This window comes from Herpailurus yagouaroundi, unplaced genomic scaffold, assembly GCF_014898765.1.
Source record: "Herpailurus yagouaroundi ecotype Mexico unplaced genomic scaffold, PumYag 214, whole genome shotgun sequence".
Classification (NCBI taxonomy): Eukaryota; Metazoa; Chordata; class Mammalia; order Carnivora; family Felidae; genus Herpailurus; species Herpailurus yagouaroundi.
This window is the reverse complement of record NW_024412445.1, coordinates 4790731-4809884: the sequence shown is the minus strand read 5'-3', so window position 1 is coordinate 4809884 and position 19154 is coordinate 4790731. Positions and strand designations below refer to the sequence as shown.

The 19154-nt window shown below is 53.6% G+C and overlaps 1 protein-coding gene across 4 annotated transcripts in view; it reads left to right on the top strand.

The window, feature by feature from the left end:
* Positions 1-19154, top strand: part of DDC (dopa decarboxylase) — an 85645-nt gene that overhangs the window by 19628 nt on the left and 46863 nt on the right. For 3 of the 4 annotated variants that reach the window (XM_040455068.1, XM_040455069.1, XM_040455067.1), the window contains exons 2-6: positions 1098-1326; positions 4067-4180; positions 6730-6847; positions 12404-12540; positions 13225-13368. In XM_040455068.1, the coding sequence (XP_040311002.1) occupies positions 1126-1326; positions 4067-4180; positions 6730-6847; positions 12404-12540; positions 13225-13368 (714 nt within the window). In that variant the 5' untranslated portion in view covers positions 1098-1125. The remainder of the gene's footprint in view (positions 1-1097; positions 1327-4066; positions 4181-6729; positions 6848-12403; positions 12541-13224; positions 13369-19154) is intronic. The other variant, XM_040455070.1, reaches the window with a different exon arrangement.

Below are 19154 nucleotides of genomic sequence, written 5' to 3'. Positions count from 1 at the left end.
GCCAAGAGGAGCCTGCTTAAGATTTCCTCTTTCGGGGCGCCTGGGTGGCGCAGTCGGTTAAGCGTCCGACTTCAGCCAGGTCACGATCTCGCGGTCCGTGAGTTCGAGCTCCGCGTCGGGCTCTGGGCTGATGGCTCAGAGCCTGGAGCCTGTTTCCGATTCTGTGTCTCCCTCTCTCTCTGCCCCTCCCCCGTTCATGCTCTGTCTCTCTCTGTCCCAAAAAAATAAATAAACGATAAAAAAAAAAAAAAAAGATTTCCTCTCTCTCTCCCTGCTCTCTCTCACTAATACTATATATATATATATATATGTATATATATATATATGTATATTTCTTATAACATAATTATATAACGTGATGTATTGATTGGTTGACAAATGTGACCCGAGACGCAAGACCCTCACCCTGCGTTTCCCCTCGGGAACAGTCCATGTTCTCTAATTCAGTGTCCACGGAGACTTTGTGGAACCTAACTACCACGAGTACCCAGAATCGCCCGCGTTTTACTGACATGGTGGGGGAGGACAGCACTGTGTTTGAGAAGCAGGTTGCATACAGGAGTGCGGTCCCTGCTGGGCTGGCATCCTAAGGAGGCAGACACTAGCTGATGGGAACTTGCGCCCCCTGGGCTCCGGGCCGAGGGCCTGACGTGTGCCGGGAGTGCACCTCCACGCCTTCCTGAGGGGTCGGCATTGCCATGTGTGTCTCTCGTGCGGGCAGAGAGGCTCAGAAGGTTACGCTCGCTTGTCCCTGTCCGCTGGCTCTCAAGGGTCGAGGCCGGACTCGGTGGGTTGGTGGTCGTCATCAAGGTTGGGATGGGCCAGGAAAACGGTGTGTACTTCCCGCCCCTTGCACTGACGCAGACCATGAAAAGTCGGGAGTGGCTGGCGAGCGGTAGAACCAGCGGTCTGCTGCCGTGTCCAAATCCGGTGGTGCGTCCACCCATCTGGACACGGAGGGAGGTGCTCCCGACCCGGGACCTGGGGGGTTCCATCGCTGCCCAGGCGGTCCTAGCAGTCAGCTTGCTGGTAACTGCCCGACCCCAGTTGAGAGGCTGTCCTGTTTGCTAACTGATTTATTTTCTCTCGCGGTGAAGGTCCTGCCCCTGGCGGAGCCCACGCACCATGAACTCAAGCGAATTCCGGAGGAGAGGAAAGGAGATGACGGACTTCGTGGCGGACTACTTGGACGGCATCGAGGGACGCCAGGTCTACCCCGACGTGCAGCCTGGCTACCTTCGGTCGCTGGTCCCCTCTACTGCCCCTGAGGAGCCAGACGCGTTTGAGGACATCATCAATGACGTTGAGAGGATAATCATGCCAGGGGTAAGTGTGTCCCCAAGGCTGGAAGAAGGGAGGGCTAGCCATGAGGTAGCACCTACTGGGCACGGGGCAGGTCACACGTGCTATTCTCCCTGGTCTTCACAGCCCCCTTGCTGGAGAGAGACTTATCATTTCTACTTTGTAGCTGAGGCAACTGAGGCAACCCAGCGAGGTTAGGCGATCAGCCTGAGGTCACACAGCTAGTAAGCCGTGGAGCCAGGACCACCACCCAGATGGTGTGGGCTCTGAGGGCAGTGAGTATTCTTCCCCCTGTACAGGCTTCCCCTGTAAGCCCCAGGTCAGGTCCCACCCCGAGCCCCTGGTACGTGCGTGTGAGTCATCTGACCTTTGGAGGACACAGGGCCCTTCTGGCTGTTTTCAAGGAAGTTCAGATTGAAGCACATTCCTAATATTCTTGTGTTTAGCAGACGGCACATATTTATTTCACTGGAGATGTGAGAGGCATCTGTTTCTGTGCAGACCCCTGTCCCCTGAAGCCAGTGCGTCCCAGGGCCACTGACCCGGGGCAGGGCTGCTCCTCAAGACCGAGAGCGCCTCTTTCAGACCCGCTGCTCACTTCTCATTCTCCCAGGGGTTTCCTTTGACATTTGTGCTTGGAGGCAAGTGCAGGATCCTAGATCTCGCCCTGAGGTTGTGCAAACACGCTGAGCCCCTCCAGGGGAGGTGTGGTTAAATGTCAGGCCGAGAGGGCGCTCCTGCCAAATGTGCAAACACCCGGGGGCTGAGCAGCTCAGACAACAGAGGTTTGCTTCTGGGGCTGGGCCAGCGGATTTGATTCTTGGGGAGGATTCTCCCCCAGGCTTGCGGATGGCCGCCTTCTGGGCACATTTTCACCTGGCCTTTCCTCCTTGCCCAGGCCCCGCCTCGGGGTCCAATGGAGCCCTAATTGCGCTCCAGAGGCCCCACTCCTAAGACCATCACAGTGCGCAGTAGGGCTTTGGCACAGGAATCTGGGGGCACAAACATGCCATCCATGGGGAAGGTGGGAGACAGCGGAACGTGAAGTCTTGGTATGAAGGGGGCGTTCAGTGTGCAGAGCCGTGCTGGGCAGTGCAAGGTCCTGGGTCCCTGGGTGGGATTCCAGCCCTCCCAGTGCTCTGTGCGGTTGCAAGGAAAGGAGGTGAGGTCCGGCGGGGTGGGGGTGGGGGGGACTCCTCTGCAGGTCTGCAGAGCGAGTGCAGGAACATCCATCTCGGGCGTGGGTGCGAGCTTGAGCTGGGAGGCAAAACAAAGTCATTCCTGTCCTTGGCCAGGTGTCCGGGCCGGCAGGGAGGGCACCCAGGGAGGGGCCTCCACGGGGCACTTATCAGTTGCAAAGGCATTGACTTAAAAGAGAACATAGTAGCATTAGGTTAATTTCTTTCCTGGCCCGGAGTGTTTCCTTCTTTCTTCTGATTCTTCAAAGAAATGAAAATGTTTTTCGGGCCCCTAAAATTTTCATGGGGCCTGGACACTGGGCCCGTCTCAGCGCCACCACCAGCTTCGGTTGCCTGACCGCCACCACCCACCCCCAGGCTGGGGCTGTGCTCAGCTTCTCACTTGCTCCAGACCATCCACCGTCTTTCACCGTCCCGCCGGCTGGCTTCTCCGTGGCTCTGCTGAGAGCCCCCGGCCACCCCCGCCCCCACCCCAGGCTGAATTGCCTCATTCTCCCAGGGCTCCTGCTGCTCGTGTCCATCCCTCCACCCCTCAGCGCTCCAGGCGCATCCCTGCTGCCCCCTCGTCCTCCTCAGGTGCTCGCCTGCGCTCAGCATGCAGACGTGGGGTGGCCTTGGTGGCTGTGGGACCGGTCTTAAGTCCCCAGGAGTCTGCACAAATCCTGTCGGCCGCTCCCAGTTCTCTGAGAGCTCCTGGGCAGCGACCTGCCCGATCAGGGGGTCTCTTGTGTCACGGGGGACCCTGTGGCCAGTTAGTAACTAGTTCCTTAAGGAAACGGGGTTTGCATTTTGCCTCAGACCACGAAAGTGACTCGTGTTGACAGAACACCTCCTCCACCTTTGGGGGTTCGGAGTCAGGCCACGAGAAGGGTAGAGGCGGAAACGCCCCGGTACTCCTTTTGTTTCCATCTGAGGGGGTGTTGGGGGCTCTGAGAGGGGCGGTCACCGGCCTGGGGTAACCCAGAAAATCCGACCGGCCGCCCGATTTGCAGTCCTGGGCGCTTTCAACATCCCTGCATTTGCCGCGGGCTGGATGGGGTGGTGCCGGGGTTGGGGGCGGCTGGGGGGCTGGGTCATGTCTCCTGGACACTGATAAAGAGGTGACAACCCCAAGTAGAGACTCCGTGACAATCCCTAGGGGTACAGGGTGTCTTGAGGGCTTTATTCTTTCTGTTGTCGCATGACAGGCATGTCAGCAGCAAGAACAAATTAAAGATGCAAGAAGGGCCCCTCCCCCATCTTCTTCCCAAACTCTGGGGTATTCCCAGCCAGTCCTGCACGCCCGCCCCTAGATGTCCCCACTCCCAGTGGCCTTGCTGAGCCCCGGCTCCCCTGATGGGATGTGCCCTTGCACGTCTGCTCCCCTCCCCCTGACACCTCGGCCCCGGGCCCCCCCAAGCAAGGCTGGAACAGAAGAGACGAGGGGTGCAGGGGTGATGGAGCCATGGCTGCTGGAGGGGGCGGCTTGCGTCGGAGACGGAGGAGGAGGGGGGCCAGCTGAAGAATCCTGGAAATGAGGGGCCTTGGGTCCTCCTCACGCGGGGCTGGTCTCTGTCTCCATGCAGGTGACGCACTGGCACAGCCCCTACTTCTTTGCCTACTTCCCCTCGGCCAACTCGTACCCGGCCGTGCTCGCGGACATGCTGTGCGGGGCCATCGGCTGCATCGGCTTCTCCTGGGTGAGCTCGGGGGGCTCCTGGGGGGCTCCTGGCAGGCTCCTGGCAGTGGTGGGGGATCTGCCATGGGGACCAGCCACCTGTGGGGAGCGGAGAAGGATCCAGCCCTGGACAGAGTGACCCCTAAGGGACTTAGGGACACAGGGAAGTACAGCCTCCTTTCCCGGAAGGGTGGCCGTAGGAATTCAAACCGCAGCCCAGACCCTGGAGTGTCTGCAGCCCAAGCCTGGGAATCTGCATTCTGCCAAGCATCCCAGAGCATTTCTGTGAACTCTGCAGCTGCCGGGGTCCTGGCCCATCTGTTGGCAGCCAGGGCTGCCGTGCCCGGAGAGGCCCCCTCCAGCCCATCACGAGTGGGCAGCGACACAGGGCAGGTGGCCCTGGAAATGGGGCCAGCCCCGGCCTCCGTGCCAGCTGTCCCAGGGCCCCGTATCTGGGGACAGAATGCCAGCGGAGAGGCGGTGCCGGCTCTTGCCTGTCGCTCCCTGCCCCCAGCCCCGGAGCTGCTGGAAGGATTCAGCTAGAGCCGTGCGCTGACTGCCTCAGGGGCCCCGGGCTGCCCACACCAGGCCGACATCTTCCAAGGTCAGGGTCTTCCGTTGGCCTTCTGGGTCCAGAGTGCCACCTGGCTCGTGCCTTGCAGCTGAGTGGATGCATGGGCGCTGACTCATTCCGGACTTGGCCTTGAGCATGTGAAGGAGGCGTTAGTTTGCGAACGAGCCGGGCCAAGCAGCAGGACCCAGCACCTGCCGGCTCGCCACTCCGGCAGGCTTGCTGTTTAGACGGGGGCGTCCTGTCCGTCCGGAGTTGCTGGGGGAGGAAGTCAGCCGCCCAGGAAGGATTGCGGGGGAGCCGTCCCTGGCTCCCCTGCCGGGGGTCTCTGGACCGTCCCTCCGCAGGTGCCCCGAGGCCTTCCTCTGCCCCCAGGACAGCAGCCTGGGCACCGACAGGGTGGCCTCGGTGCCCTCCCTGTATCTCTGCCGAGCACACCCCCTTCTGAGGGACGCCTTCTCTTATTAGATGCTGCAGCAGATTTCATTTCCCTGTGCCAGTCCAGAGCCATCGTGTCCCTTCTGGGTGACTCAGCATCTAGCCCATCGCGTGTGCTCTTTCTGAGGACACTCTGGTTTCTCTGGAAGCTTGGAGAACCGCCTCCCTGTCCCTCGCCTGTACTGGCCAGGACACGGGTTCCTCAGTGAGTGCAGGTTCCCAAGCCTGGAGCTGGTCGTAGCTGGGATGGGGTAGGACCTCCCCTGGGGCTGACTAGCTGGCTCTCACCAGCCGTGCATCATGGTGTGCACGTGGCCCTGGCACCCCAGTGAGACCCACCTGGCGAGAGGTGCTCTGTGCATCCTCGGTGGAAACCAGGCCAACCTGCCCCATCCCCTGTGCAATGACAGGGGACAGTCCGGAATGGTAGAGCACCAGCTCGAGCTCCTAAAAGGCAAGGTCAGCGACCTGCCCCGGGGGCTCCCAGAGGACACAGGCCACCTAGAACCCACCTCCCCGACTCCGTCCAGTCTCGCCGCACTCACTTGTGACTACGGAGGAGGGTCCACCGGTGCATCTTTCTAGATCCTTCTGTAAATACACAGATAACTAAACGGGGACACACGAGGTGCTGGTGGAATGCAGCACCAGACGGTAGGGGCATTATGGGCTCTGCCTTCCTTCCCGGCCATTCTCGCAGGAGTCCTGGGCAGAGAGCACATGTTTGACGCTCATCCAGGCTTTTGAATAGCATCTGGGACTGGACCTTTTTTTTCAATGTTTATTTCTTTTTGACAGAGAGAGAGAGAGAGGGAGAGAGAGAGGGAGAGCGTGTGTGCACGAGCGGGGGAGGGGCAGAAAGAGAGGGAGACACAGAATCTGAAGCAGGCTCGAGGCTCTAGGCTCTGAGCTGTCAGCACAAAGCCCGACTTGGGGCTCGAACCCATGAGCCATGAGATCATGACCTGAGCCGAAGTCGGACGCTCAACCAGTTGAGCCACCCAGGTGCCCCCGGGGCAGGGGCACTAAACCCATCTGCTCCCGAAATTCTGTAAGACTGGGCCCCTTGCTCTGATGCCAGCCTCTAGAGATTTGTGGCAGAGAAGGGTGGGTGAGAGGGGGTGACGTCCCCAGGGAGCCGAGTCTGTGGGTGGAGGACGGTGAGGTCACCGAGAGGGCCGCGCAAACCCTTGTCCCTCCTGGGGCACCTCTGGGATCTGGGGAGCGTGGCTGCGTCCGTCCTTCCAGGGCGAGACAGAACAGGGGTGTGGCGTGTGACGTGGCCAGGGTGGCCCTCGGTGGTGCTTCAGAGCTGGCAGCGTGAGGGGTCCCGCTGTGGTGCTCACTCCGGGGTCCCCGTCTCGGCTGGGCTGCCTCTTCTGCCCGGAACTGCCAGCGGGGAGAGCACAGTAATCCCGCCCAGAGATGGGCCTTTTGAAAATGCTGAAGGCTGTTGTGAAACCGATAGCGTCCAAGGGACAGAAGTGAGGAAGCGGGCCGCCTCGCGTCCCCATGGGTCACGGGCCGGCAGGTGGCTGATTCCTTTCCTCCCGCCCTGCTAGGCCGCGAGTCCAGCGTGCACAGAGCTGGAGACGGTGATGATGGACTGGCTGGGGAAGATGCTGAAGCTGCCAGAGGCATTTTTGGCCGGGGAAGCGGGCGAAGGGGGTGGAGTGATCCAGCCCCGGCGGCGGGGCCCGCCCCCCCCCCCCCCCCCCCCCCCCCCCCCCCCCCCCCCTGGGCTCCACGCCGGGGCCACAGCTGCAGGTGGACGAGAGACAGGCCCTTGAACTTCCCGTGCGTCCTCGGACGCCTCCTGGAGAACCAGCATGGCTGAGCCTTTAGGAACCCTCTGGATCTGGATTTGGATCCCGGCGGTGTCTGTCACTCCCTCCCCCAGGCTCGGTGGATGGAACAGGGGCGGCCCCTGAACACGAGCGGAGGCTCGCGCAGCGTTCCAGGTACCTGTCACCAGGCCTGAGCCCTCTGCGGGCATCAGCTTGTCTGATCCTACAAAAGCCTGGGAATCGGGCTGTTTTAACGCCATTTTACAGGCCGGGGGACTGAGGCATAGACCCGCAGGTGACCTGCCCCCCAGCCCCTGCCGGGAAGTCCCGGAGCCGGGGTCTGAGCCCACATCTGCCGTGGAGCCGTGACCTCCACCACCGCTGAGCACAGTCCTCTGGGCGGTGAGTGCAGCCGTGACCACGTCCTTCCAAGGCTCCTAGAAACCACTACATCAGTGAGAGCCGAGGTCCCCCGAAGATGCTGCCTTTGCTCCGCACCCTCTAATTCGTTCTCCCCATTGGACAAGTACCACTGACAGCGACCATGTGCCGGGGCGTGCCTCGAGGACATGACAGGTGCAAATGACAGTCAGAAGTCTGTCCCACCAGGAGCCTCAGGACAGATGCCACCGAGGAGACATGAGCTTTGGGCTTTTCTCATTTCCTAGCCTGGACCATGGACTCTGTGGAAGCCACCACCCTCCCTGACTTCTTTTCCTCCGGTCAAGTGCCCGGTCGTGAGATTGAGAATTCAGAGTCCGTTATGGCGGCTGCTATTCTGCCCAGCGGCCCAGGGAGACATGGAGACACGGGGGCATGTGTGGGCAGTCAGCCGCTCGCGTGGCCAAAGTCGTGTAGGAAGCAAGGGGTCCTGGGACCGCCCACCCAGATGGGGGCTTCTGACCTCCCGCGTGTCAGTTTTCGTTTGCTGCTATAAATTTTGTTAGCTCCAAACGGCACAGACCTATTATCTTACAATTCTTTTTTTTTTTTTAATGTTGATTTATTTTTTGAGAGAGACAGAGCATGAGCGGGGGAGGGGCAGAGAGAGAGGGAGACACAGAATCGGAAACAGGCTCCAGGCTCTGAGCTGTCAGCACCGAGCCTGACGCGGGGCTCGAACTCACAGACGGCGAGATCATGACCTGAGCCGAAGTCCGGCTTTGTGCTGACAGTGCAGAGCCTGTTTGGGGTTCTCCTCTCTCTCTCTCTCTCTGTCTCTCTGCCCCTCCCCCACTCCCTCTGTCTCTGTCTCTCTCAAACTAAACAAACTTCACAAAATAATAACACTGTACATGACTTACATTGTATCAAATTGTTCCCTTTATCAATAACACGTCAGAAAATACTCTTTTAGGTCAAGGGGCGACAATATTCTAAGAAGATTATCAGCTTCCTCCTGGGGCTGTCCGGGCTGAGTCCAAATTCAGGATTCACACGCCACCAAAAAATCAAAATAAAACAAAAATAAAGAGTGTTTCTGGGGCGTCGGATCTTACAACCAAAGCCATTTCTCATTCCCCTGCTTTCAGCCGTCCAAGATGATTCTCGTAATTTGATACTTCTCACCAAGCTTACAAATACCCCATAATCTCAGGCGTGCCCTTCACACTAATAGCAGCTTTTTGCCGAATGCCCACTATGACCTATACTTATTCCTTGGGCTTCATGTGATCTTTTTTCAACCTCCAAGGGGTGGTGAGGGTTGCTTGCTTTGTTTACTGCAGACATTACTTTTTTGAACGTTTCTTTCTTTTGAGAGAGAGAAAGAGAGGGCGAGCAGGGGAGGGGCAGAGGGAGGGAGAGAGAGAGAGAATCCCGAGCAGGCTCCACGCTGTCAGCACGGAGCCTGTTCGAGCAGGGCTCAAACTCGCAAACCGTGAGCCGAAATCAAGAGTCAGATGCTTGAAGGACTGAGCCACCCAGGTGCCCCAGAGCGTGGATGGCTTTAGTGACGACTTTTTTCACAGGCGAGGAAGCTGGGGCCAAGAATGGGGGCGTGTGGTGTCCTAGGGCACAAGCTCGCCAGAGACAAGGCTAGGATAATGGCGGGCTGGACCCAGGAGCGTCCCTGACCGTTTGCTTGGGTCAGAGTCTCCAGAGGTGTGCATGCTGGCCTGGGTTCAGTCTTTCCATGATCTCTACTTTAAAGACCGTGAGACACTGGCAACCCCAACATTGCTTGGGGCTAATCCCGGCATCTCTCTGCCCTTGGAGTCAAGTCCTCTTTGGAGCCCAAGTTTTGCAGAACGGAAGCAGACCCCCCCGTGTGTTTGCAGCAGGAGGCAACTGACAAGGTTGATTGTCTGTAATTTGTGAGGCCCCGGGAGCACCCCAGCTTGGTGACAGCCGTGGGGCTGGGCTGCGGGGGGAGGCTGCACCCAGCCCCCCCCGCCCCCCACCCGCCCCGAGCCACAATCCCAGCTACTAGATGTCCGCGCGGTGACAGGCAACAGAGTCAGACAGCAAGTCGTCGTGTGAGCTGCCCAAACCGGGCTGGAAAATGGTCTCTTAATTGGGTTTGAAAGCTCTTGTGGAAGAAAAGCCAATGCCTCGCCGTGTGCAGGGTGACACTTGAAAGGACATTTCTGGTCCCAGCGTCGGCTGTCACAGCATCTCTCTCTGCCGCGTCGCCGGCTTGCCATGGCAACCTTTGTCCGCTGCAGGGAAGAGGTGTCATTATGCAGCCCGAGCCCCAGAACAGACCCCCGGCTTTCTGCCTGCTCCTCCCTCTGTTGGCTTCCCACAAAGGGCCAGAAATCTGCTCGAATTCCTGATCCACGGCAGGAGCTGGAACGTGTGGGCTGCCCTGGGCCTCTGAGCTCGGGACTCCCCACTGGCAATTTCTCCCGTTGGGCAATTTGTGTGTTCAATCACTTTCGGCTGCGTGGAGGGGGGGACTTTTGTCTCAGCGCAAGGACGGAGAAGAAAGGCAACCCCGGGAGGAGTCCGGTTGGTGATTCAAAGCCTTTCATTAGCATGTGGCTCAGGGGACAACAGAGGTTGCGGGGAAGGTGCGTTTCAAGGCCTCAGGCAGAGGGTGGCACACAGGGAGGGGGCTGTGATCCCGCGTGAGTGTTGGGGACGAACCAGGCAGATGGATTCCAGCACCCGGACGCCGTGCCTTTCAAGAAGCTTTGCGCGGTCCACTTCGGACGCGCAGTAGACACTGGACCCAGGAGACACACGCCGTGGGGCGCAGAAGGAAGCCCCCCACCCTGGAGCGGGAGACCCCGTGCCTGCTTTCAGGGAGCTTGGATTCCCTGCTTCTGCCGATCTAGCATCGCCAGCCCATGTTGACTGTTGATTTCGGCTCAGGTCAGGATCTCACGGTTCGTGAGTTCGAGCCCCACGTCCTGCTGACAGCACTGACAGCACGGAGCCTGCTTCAAATTCTGTCTCCCTTTCTTTCTGCCCCTCCTCCCCCCTCTCAAAATAAATAAACAAACTTAAAAAATACTACAGTAAAATGACCGCTAGTGACAATATGGTCCAAAGAAATGTAAAACCCACCCGAGAGGCCGGGTTAAGAAGATTGTATGTGTATATTTGAGTCCCTGCATTTGAGCGGCAAAACTCTGAGTAAATGTATTTATGTTCGAACTTCACCTGTCTCCCGGGAGGATCTGAATTGGCTTAAAAGAATAAGTGAAAGCATCGAAATGGTAAAATAGAACAGGAAATCGGGTCAGCGAAGAGAAATGAGGATAAAACGAAGTTAGCGGGGGAAGTTGGCCTAATTACTTTATTGTGTATTTCTCTGCAAAATTCTCAAATCTTACAAATCTCTCATAGTCGACCCAGATCTACCTTCTTTTATTTTTTTTTTCCTTTCTAACGTTAATACTGTTCAATTTGTTGGTTTCCTCTAGGATTTACTTAAGAGGTGGAGATTATGAGCAGTAGATGGGGGGGGCATCACTTCTAAATGTGGGGAGGCCCCGTCCCCCTGCCACTTGCTAGAAGTTAGTTCCCCTCTTTCTTAGCATCCATTTCCCACCTGACAATGACTGAATTTAAAAACAAGGTTCTACCGGGGCACCTGGGTGGCTCAGTCAGCTTAGCGTCTGACATCGGCTCAGATCATGATCTCACAGTTCGTGGGTTCGAGCCCCGCGTTGGTCTCTCTGCTGTCAGCAGGGAGCCCATTTCAGATCCTCTGTCTCCGTCTCTCTGCCTCTCCCCCACTCACGCTCTCTGCCTCTCAAACACTAAAAAAAAATTTTTTTTAATACATAAAAATAAAAACAGGGTTATTTTTGCAAATTCTGTGGAACAGCATGGCGGGTGCTGAGTCCGTGTTATCTTTAACCCACTTGCAGCCCCCAAGGAGTGAAGACTGAGCCTTTCTTTAGTTCTTTGCCAGGGCAAGTTGTTGCATTAGTCCCCTGGGCCGCCCTAACACAACACCACGGACCGGTGGCTTTAACAATAGACATTTATTGTGTCCCAGTCCCGCAGGCTGGAAGTCGCCATCAGTGAGTGGGGAGCGGTGGTTCCTCCTGATGCCTCTCTCCTTGGCTTGTAGAAGGCCGTCTCCTCCCCGTGTCCTCACATGGCCTTTTCTCTGTGTGCGTGAATGTCTGGTGGCCTATGAGGACACCAGTCGGACCTTTCAACCTAACGACCTCTTCAGATGCCTTATCTCCAAATATGGTTACATTCTGGCGGACTCGGGGTGAGGGCTTCAGCGTGCTGGATTGGGAAGGACGTAACAAACCCTGTGACATTAGTAACTGAGGGAGCACCTCCGAGGGCATTTCTGAATCTGGAGGGAAAGGCATCCCATTTTGTAAACCAATACAAGTTTCTCTGCACGAGTGGTTGTGAGCACAGCTGGGCTGAGTGGCCGTTACCCTGGGTCCTGGTCTCATCCTCTGGTGGACATAGGACCAGCCCTCATTGGCCAGCCTGGGAGAACTCCATGGAAAAATGCATGCAAAGTGGGTCTTGCACTTGCTGTGAGCTGAGTGCTTGGAAGGGCCGGCCAACAGATTACATAAAATAGACAAAGCAATGAATGATAAAGCTGAATGAATCTTAAGACCTGCGGGCTGGGGGCATCTGGGTGGCTCAGTCGGTTAAGCGTCCGACTTCGGCTCAGGTCATGATCTCACGGTCTGTGAGTTCAAGCCCCACGTAGGGCTCTGTGCTGACAGCCCGGAGCCCGGAGCCTGCTTCGGATTCTGTGTCTCCCTCTCCCTGCCCCTCCCGGCTCACGCTCTCTCTCTCTCTCTCTCTCTCTCTCTCAAATGTAAATAAAAAAAAGTAAAAAAAGAACTGAAATGATTGTCACAAGTTGTTCCAATCTTTCCTGGGCAAAGGAGGATAAGCTTTGCAATTTCAGACTCCTCTTTTAAGAACAGTATGGACAATAGTGTCTCCCAGCAGTTTAGAGATTGATTTCTTTGCTGCACTTTGAAGCTCATTTCGACCCTTTCTTTGATCTAGGGAAGTGCCAGTGAGGCCACTCTGATGGCCCTGCTGGCCGCTCGAACCAAAGCGACCCGCCGCCTGCAGGCTGCCTCCCCCGGGCTGACGCAGGGCGCCATCATGGAAAAGCTAGTGGCTTACTCATCGGATCAGGTGAGCGTGTTGGCTGAGCGTGTTGGTCCAAAGCCCCACTGAGTCTCCAAGATCTGAATGTCTTGTTGGAGGTCAAATCAGATCAAAACAATACCATGCAACCTGTCAGTCGTTTTTATAACTGTGCTTGGAAGTGGACGTTCGTTATTTTCTCAGTGTGCACGTGAGGTCTTGGAGGTCCACTGGGGTCACGGGGGAAGGGCCTGGAGGCCCCCCAGGCCCTCAGGTCTTGCGATCCTGCAACTGCTGTCGCCAACTGGGAGCTGGGTCCCCATACCGGAGAGGTCCAGGCCCCAGGATGGAGTCAAGTAGGAGACGGTGGAGGTGGGGGCCGCAGGGCAGCGAGGGGGAGCTGTCAGTAAGAACCGGCCTTCCTGGGGGCTCCTGAGACCCACCATCCAGGAACGATGCTGTGTCATTGGCTTCTTTGCTCCAGACACCATGCACTGAACTTGGCCCCCGAGCTGCCCAAAGCCCCATGGTAAGAGGAACCCCCAGACAAGAAGCCGGGTGTGCTACCTCTACTTCAGACTTTATTTTGCTGCTCGTTCACTAAACCGCAAAGCGAGATTCCAGAATCAGGTGCAGGGCTGTGCAGCCCTGGAAGCTCTCTGCAGAGCCAGGGGCTCTGTCTCCCGCACAGAACATGCACGCAAGAATCTAACTCTGCCGCTTTCTTTCCAGGCACACTCCTCAGTGGAAAGAGCCGGATTAATTGGAGGAGTGAAAATGAAAGCCATCCCTTCTGATGGCAAGTTTGCTATGCGTGGTTCTGCCCTGCAGGAAGCTATGGAGAGAGACAAGGCGGAGGGCCTGATTCCTTTCTTTGTAAGTCAACTATGCCTCTCGGGTAGGGCCCCCTGGGGGTCTCAGAGCCCTGCTTGGGTCTGGGGCAGGGTGCCATGCTGGTAACAGGGTAGGCGGTTCATGCATCATCAGCTGACTGCTCCTTGAGGAAGGCTGGAGCATGACTCCATTTACATTTTTTAAATGTTTATTCATTTTTGAGAGAGAGAGAGAGAGAGAGCAAGCAGGGGAGGGGCAGAGAGGGGGTGGGGGACAGAGGATCCATAGCAGGTTCTGTGCCGACAGCAACGGAGCCCGATGTGGGGCTCAAACTCATGAACTGTGAGATCATGACCCTAGCTCCAGTTGGACGCTCAACTGACTGAGCCACCGAGGCACCTCAGGAGCGTGACTCCCATTTATTTGTGCCTCCGCCTGCCTAGTCTCAGAAAGAAGTAAGCAGAGCACCCAGCCTGAAGGATCCTGGTTAAGCCAACAAGCCTTGTTTCTGCTCCTGTTAAATGCGACACCTTATGGTTGTCCCTTGACAGCACTCTGTGCCTTGGTAGGTGCTCTGTCGTGAGGAGGGCACGATGAACCCAGTGAACCACGTTAACAATAAAACACAGAAAGCCTTGGCCACCCAGACCGGTATTCTTAGCAGATACCAAGATGCATTACAAGCGATAGGTTGCAAACCAGCACTGACTAATTCTAGGTAAAATACATAACTGGCCAAATAGCACCAGGTTTTCTTGTGCACAGATGGGCATTTGCTAGCGGGGAAGAAATAGATAGTGTTACAGCAAGAGCCTGGAGTTGTCGCATCCGGCGCGGCCATGGCAGCGTGCAGAGCTGAGGACTGACGCGTCACACGTGATGACAATTAAGATGTGATCGTGGCCCCAGGCTGGTGGTGTCCAACCTGGCTGTATACTGGAGTTACCCGGGGAGCTCTGAAAACACGGTCACACCTTGGTTTGCGAGCATAATTCGTCCCGGAAACACGCTCGTCATCCAAAGCGCTCGTATATCAAAGCGAATTTCAAGAACCTTTAGCTCAGTTGTGATCATGTGACGTTCGGCATCACGTACGACTTGTATCGCAAGACATCGCTCATTCATCAAGTTAAAATTTGCTAGAAACGTTTGCTTGTCTTGTGGAACATTCGCAGAACAAGTTAGGCACAGTCCGTGGTGTTACCCTCTACTGATGTCCAGGCCCTGCCCCAGTTACTTTTACCAGAAGTTCTGGGAAGGGAGCTTTTCGAACAAACTGGGGAGATTTTAGAAACAAATCAAGATCCTCAGGTACCTCTGGAACATATCTGAGCATCTCCTACTTGTTAGAACAATCTAGGTGCGACAGACTTTATGGACCCCGTGTGAATCATGCCCACTCCTTTTTATTTAAGAATTAATCTTTGAGACAAGCTTTTATTCTAAAAAAAAAAAAAAATGTTTTCATCGATTTGAATCAACCACCACTCGTTGAATACCTAACGTGTGACCTGGGGAAGGCACGGAAGGCATGATTTGATACAAACTTGGATCCCCACTTGTGGAGTTTCCACGGGAATCACTGTAGGAGTGAGCCGATTCAGACGTAGCTGGTGGGAGGGACTGACGGCCAAGGCAGCTGTCAGCCTGCAATAGGCTGAGCCAGAGGTCACCTTAGTCACCCCGTCCTGCTTCATTTTCCCATCTTGCATGAAATACACGTTTATTTGTATAGTTGTTACTGCCTCCCTCCTCCCGCCACACTGTGAGCTACGCGGAGGGCGGGTCTGGTTAAGAGTCGCTTTATCCAGCTCCTTGAACCTGCCCTGCCCCTTAGCAGAAGCACAATAAATATTTGTCATATAAAGATTTGGAAGGAAGATCCTTCTAGTTAGAAGGAAAGACTACCTTTAAAATTCCAACAGACAATCCCCTGATGGTCTGAAAGGATTCCTTTTACACAAGGTAAACTTTTCTGCACCTATGCCGTCACTAACTAAGACTCACCAGAATATCCTATCTCGGGAAAAATAAATACATCAAAACCCACTCTTGCAGATTTGAAGAACGAAGGCAATGGAATACACCACATAAAACGATGAGAAGATTTCATTTCATAAAAACCACAGGACTCGTAAACAAAACAAAAGGGCAAACGCTGGCAGGAAATACAGTATATATTATAAAGCAAATCTTAAAAGAAGGCTCAGATTTTCAAGAAGTCAAAGGACAACATTCCATTGGGAAAACAGACAAAATAGAAAAACAGTTGGTTCCCAGGTCAAGCCCAAGAAAGTGAGGACACAAAATCAATTTCAATCTTGTAACGACCAAGGCAATGCAACTTGTCTCCTTAGGGACGACTGGGAACATCTCAGCTGTGGCTTATAGACCTGCCCATGGCTTGTTTTATGTTTGACCCGGGTGTAGTTGACAGATTTTGGAGTTTCCGTACCCAGCTGCACATGCGTCTAGAATCGTCAAACCTTCCCGCCGAACGACCCATTCGTCACTGCAAAATGCTCTCTTTATCTCTATGAAATCTGCATACAGTGAGGTCACTGCAGTTACATCCGGTTTCTATGGGTTAGTGGTCAGGGGATACGTTTTCCCAGTGTCTTCCTTTCCTTTTCTGTTCTCTTACACCTAAAATGAGTCTCCTGTGTGCAGGCTACAGTTGCTGCTCGTTTTTTTTTTTTTTTTCTTTTTCATTTGTTCATAAGTCCAACATGATAATTTTTCTCAAATTTGTCCATTTACTTAAAGTAATTGTTGGCACTCTGAAGTGCATCTTCTGGTCCGCCTCTTATATTATGGTTTTTCTCTGCTTTCTTGTCTTTTTTTTTTTTTTAATGTTTATTCATTTTTGGAGAGAGACAGCATGGGGCAGGGGCAGAGAGGGAGAGACAGAATCTGAAGCAGGATCCAGGCTCTGAGCCGTCAGCGCAGAGCCCAACGTGGGGCTCAAATCCATGAACCGTGAGATCATGACCTGAGCTGAAGTCGGACGCTCAGCCGACTGAGCCACTGAGGCACCCTGGTATTAACTCTCCTTTAAATGTTTAGTAGAACTCACATGTGATGTCATCTGGTCTTGACTTTTACTTGTTTGGCATTTTTTGATTACGGATTCAATTTTGTTACTAGTAATCAGTCTATTCAATTTTTCTATTTCCTTCTAATTTAGTTTTGGAAGATTGTGTGTTTCTAGGAATTTGCCCATTTCTTCTACGTTGTCCAATTTGTTGGCATGTCATTTTTCATAGCATTCCAATACAATCCTTTTTATTTCTGTGGTATAGTTGTTACTTCTCTCTATGATGTATTTGGGTTTTCTCCCTTTTTTTACTTATGGGTCTGGCTAAAAGGTTATCAATTTTGTTCATGTTTTCAAAGAACCAGCTCCTGGTTTTATTGATCCTTTCTTTCCTATTTTCTTTTTTTTGGGGGGGGGGGGAAGTCTCTATTTCATTTATTTCTACTTTAATCTTTATTATTTCCTTCCTTCTACTAACTTTACACTTTGTTTTTTTCTTTTTCTAGATCTTTTAGGTGTTAGATGGTTTGAGCTTTTCTTATTTCCTTTTTTTAATTATTATTTTTAATGTTTGTTTTTGAGAGAGGGATAGAGTGTGGGTGGGGGAGGGGCAGAGAGAGAGAGAGAGAGAGAGAGAGAGAGAGAGAGAGAGACAGAATCCGAAGCAGGATGCAGGCTCTGAGCCATCAGCACAGAGCCTGATGCGGGGCTTCAACCCACAAACCATGAGATCATGACCTGAGCTGAAGTCGGACACCCAACCAACTGAGCCCCCCAGGCGCCCTGCCATTGATCTTTCTTTCCTATGTTTTCTTATTTTCACCTGGAATCATTTTTTTTTTCTGTCTGAAAAACTATCTTTATAATTTCTTTCCTATTTTGATACAATTCCCTCTGTTCTTGTTTCTCTGAAAACGTCTTTATTTTGCCTTCCCCTTTCAATATTTTTGCTGGGTCTAGAGTTCCAGGCTAGACGTTCTCCTCCTTTGGCAGATTAACTGCATAAGCCCATTGGCATCCTTCTCCCATCACCTCTGGTGGGATGTCCCTCATCAGTCTCACTGTGACTTTTAGAGGTAATGTGGCAATGTGACTTCTTTCGCCTTCTGATTGCTTGCAGTATTTGCCTTCTGTCTTTGCGTCTAGGCGGTTTTACCAGGACGAAAGTAGATTGCTTCTTCGTGCTTATTCTCCTTGGGTTTCACAGAGCTTCCAGAATCTGTAACTTGTCACTTGTCCTCAGTGTAGGGAAAGTCTTACGCATCATCTCTCCAAAGTTTGCTTCTGCACATTCTTCCCTCCCCTTCTGGGACGCTGCACAGGTGTTGGGTTGTCCCTCCCAGCGCCCATGACCTCATGCTCTTCTGTATACCTGCCACCCATTCTTTTTTGTTTTTAATTTCTTTTTAATGTTTATTTATTTTTGAGACTGAGAGAGACAGAGCATGAGTGGGGGAGGGGCACAGAAAGGGAGGGAGACACAGAATCCGAAGCAGGCTCCAGGCTCTGAGCTGTCAGCACAGAACCTGACTCGGGGCTTGAACTCGTCAACTGCGAGATCATGACCTGAGCCAAAGTTGGATGCTCAACCGACTGAGTCACCCAGGCGCCCCCCCCCCCGCTTCCCTCCATTCTTAAAATCCCTATGCTCAATCCCTATGTACAATTTACCCCTATTTATCATTCACCAAGTCTTTCTCTAGTTATGTCTGGCCGATACATGAGTATGTCATGTTCTTGGTTTAAAATATTGGAAGGTTTTAAGTTCTTATTTTGAACACTTGTAGATTAAAGAGAAAATAACAAGGTTCATATGTGGAGACCCCCCTCGTCCCTTTCACCCAGTTTCCCCCCATTGTTACAGCTTGCACACGATAGTGCAGTAACAGAACCCGGAAGCTGACATTGCTCTGTGTGCGTGTAGTCTTATGTCATTGTCACGCGTGTAAGTTCACGTCACCTCCCCCCACCCCCGCAGCCAGGATGCAGAACTTCTCCATCACCACAAAGATGTCCCCTCCCCACCTCTTCACACACGCTAACGCCCTGCTCTCCTCACTTTGAACGTGTTATACACACGCAATCACAAAGCCTGTCGCCTTTTGCAGCCGGCTTTTCTCACTCAGCATAATGACCTTGAGGTCTGTCCAGAGTGCGGCATGAATCGATACACGGTTATTTTTACTGACTCACCACAGCAGTTTGGCACCACCTTCTTGGTAACCCAGCCTGTTTAACCGTTTACCTACTGAGGACATCAGAGTTGTTTCCAGGGTTGGGTGATTGCACATAAAGAGTCCAAAAACACAAAACTGAAAATAAAGCTTCCATGACCATTTACGCACAGGTATTTGGGTGAACGTATGTTTTCATTTCTCTGGCAAAAATTCCCAAGAACGCAACTGAGTGTGATATGCTAGCTGTGAGTTTATTTACCTTTTCAAGAAACTGTCAAACTGTTTTCCAGAGAGGCTGTACCATTTTATGCCTCTACCAACGGTGTGTGAGGAATTAAGGCTGTGCGTCCTCAACAGCATTTGTTATTGTCTCTATTTTTAAATTCTAGGTGTTTTGGTAGGAGAGTAGGGATATCATCGTTTGCATTTCCCTGATGACTAATGATGTCGAACATCTTTCGGTGTGTTTCTTTGCCACCCATATGGCCTTGGCAGTGAAATGTGTCTTCATGTCCTTTGCCCATGTTTAATTGGATGGATTAATTTTTAAAAAATTTAATGTTTATTCATTTTTGAGAGACAAAGAGAGACAGAGCATGAGCAGGGCAGGGGCA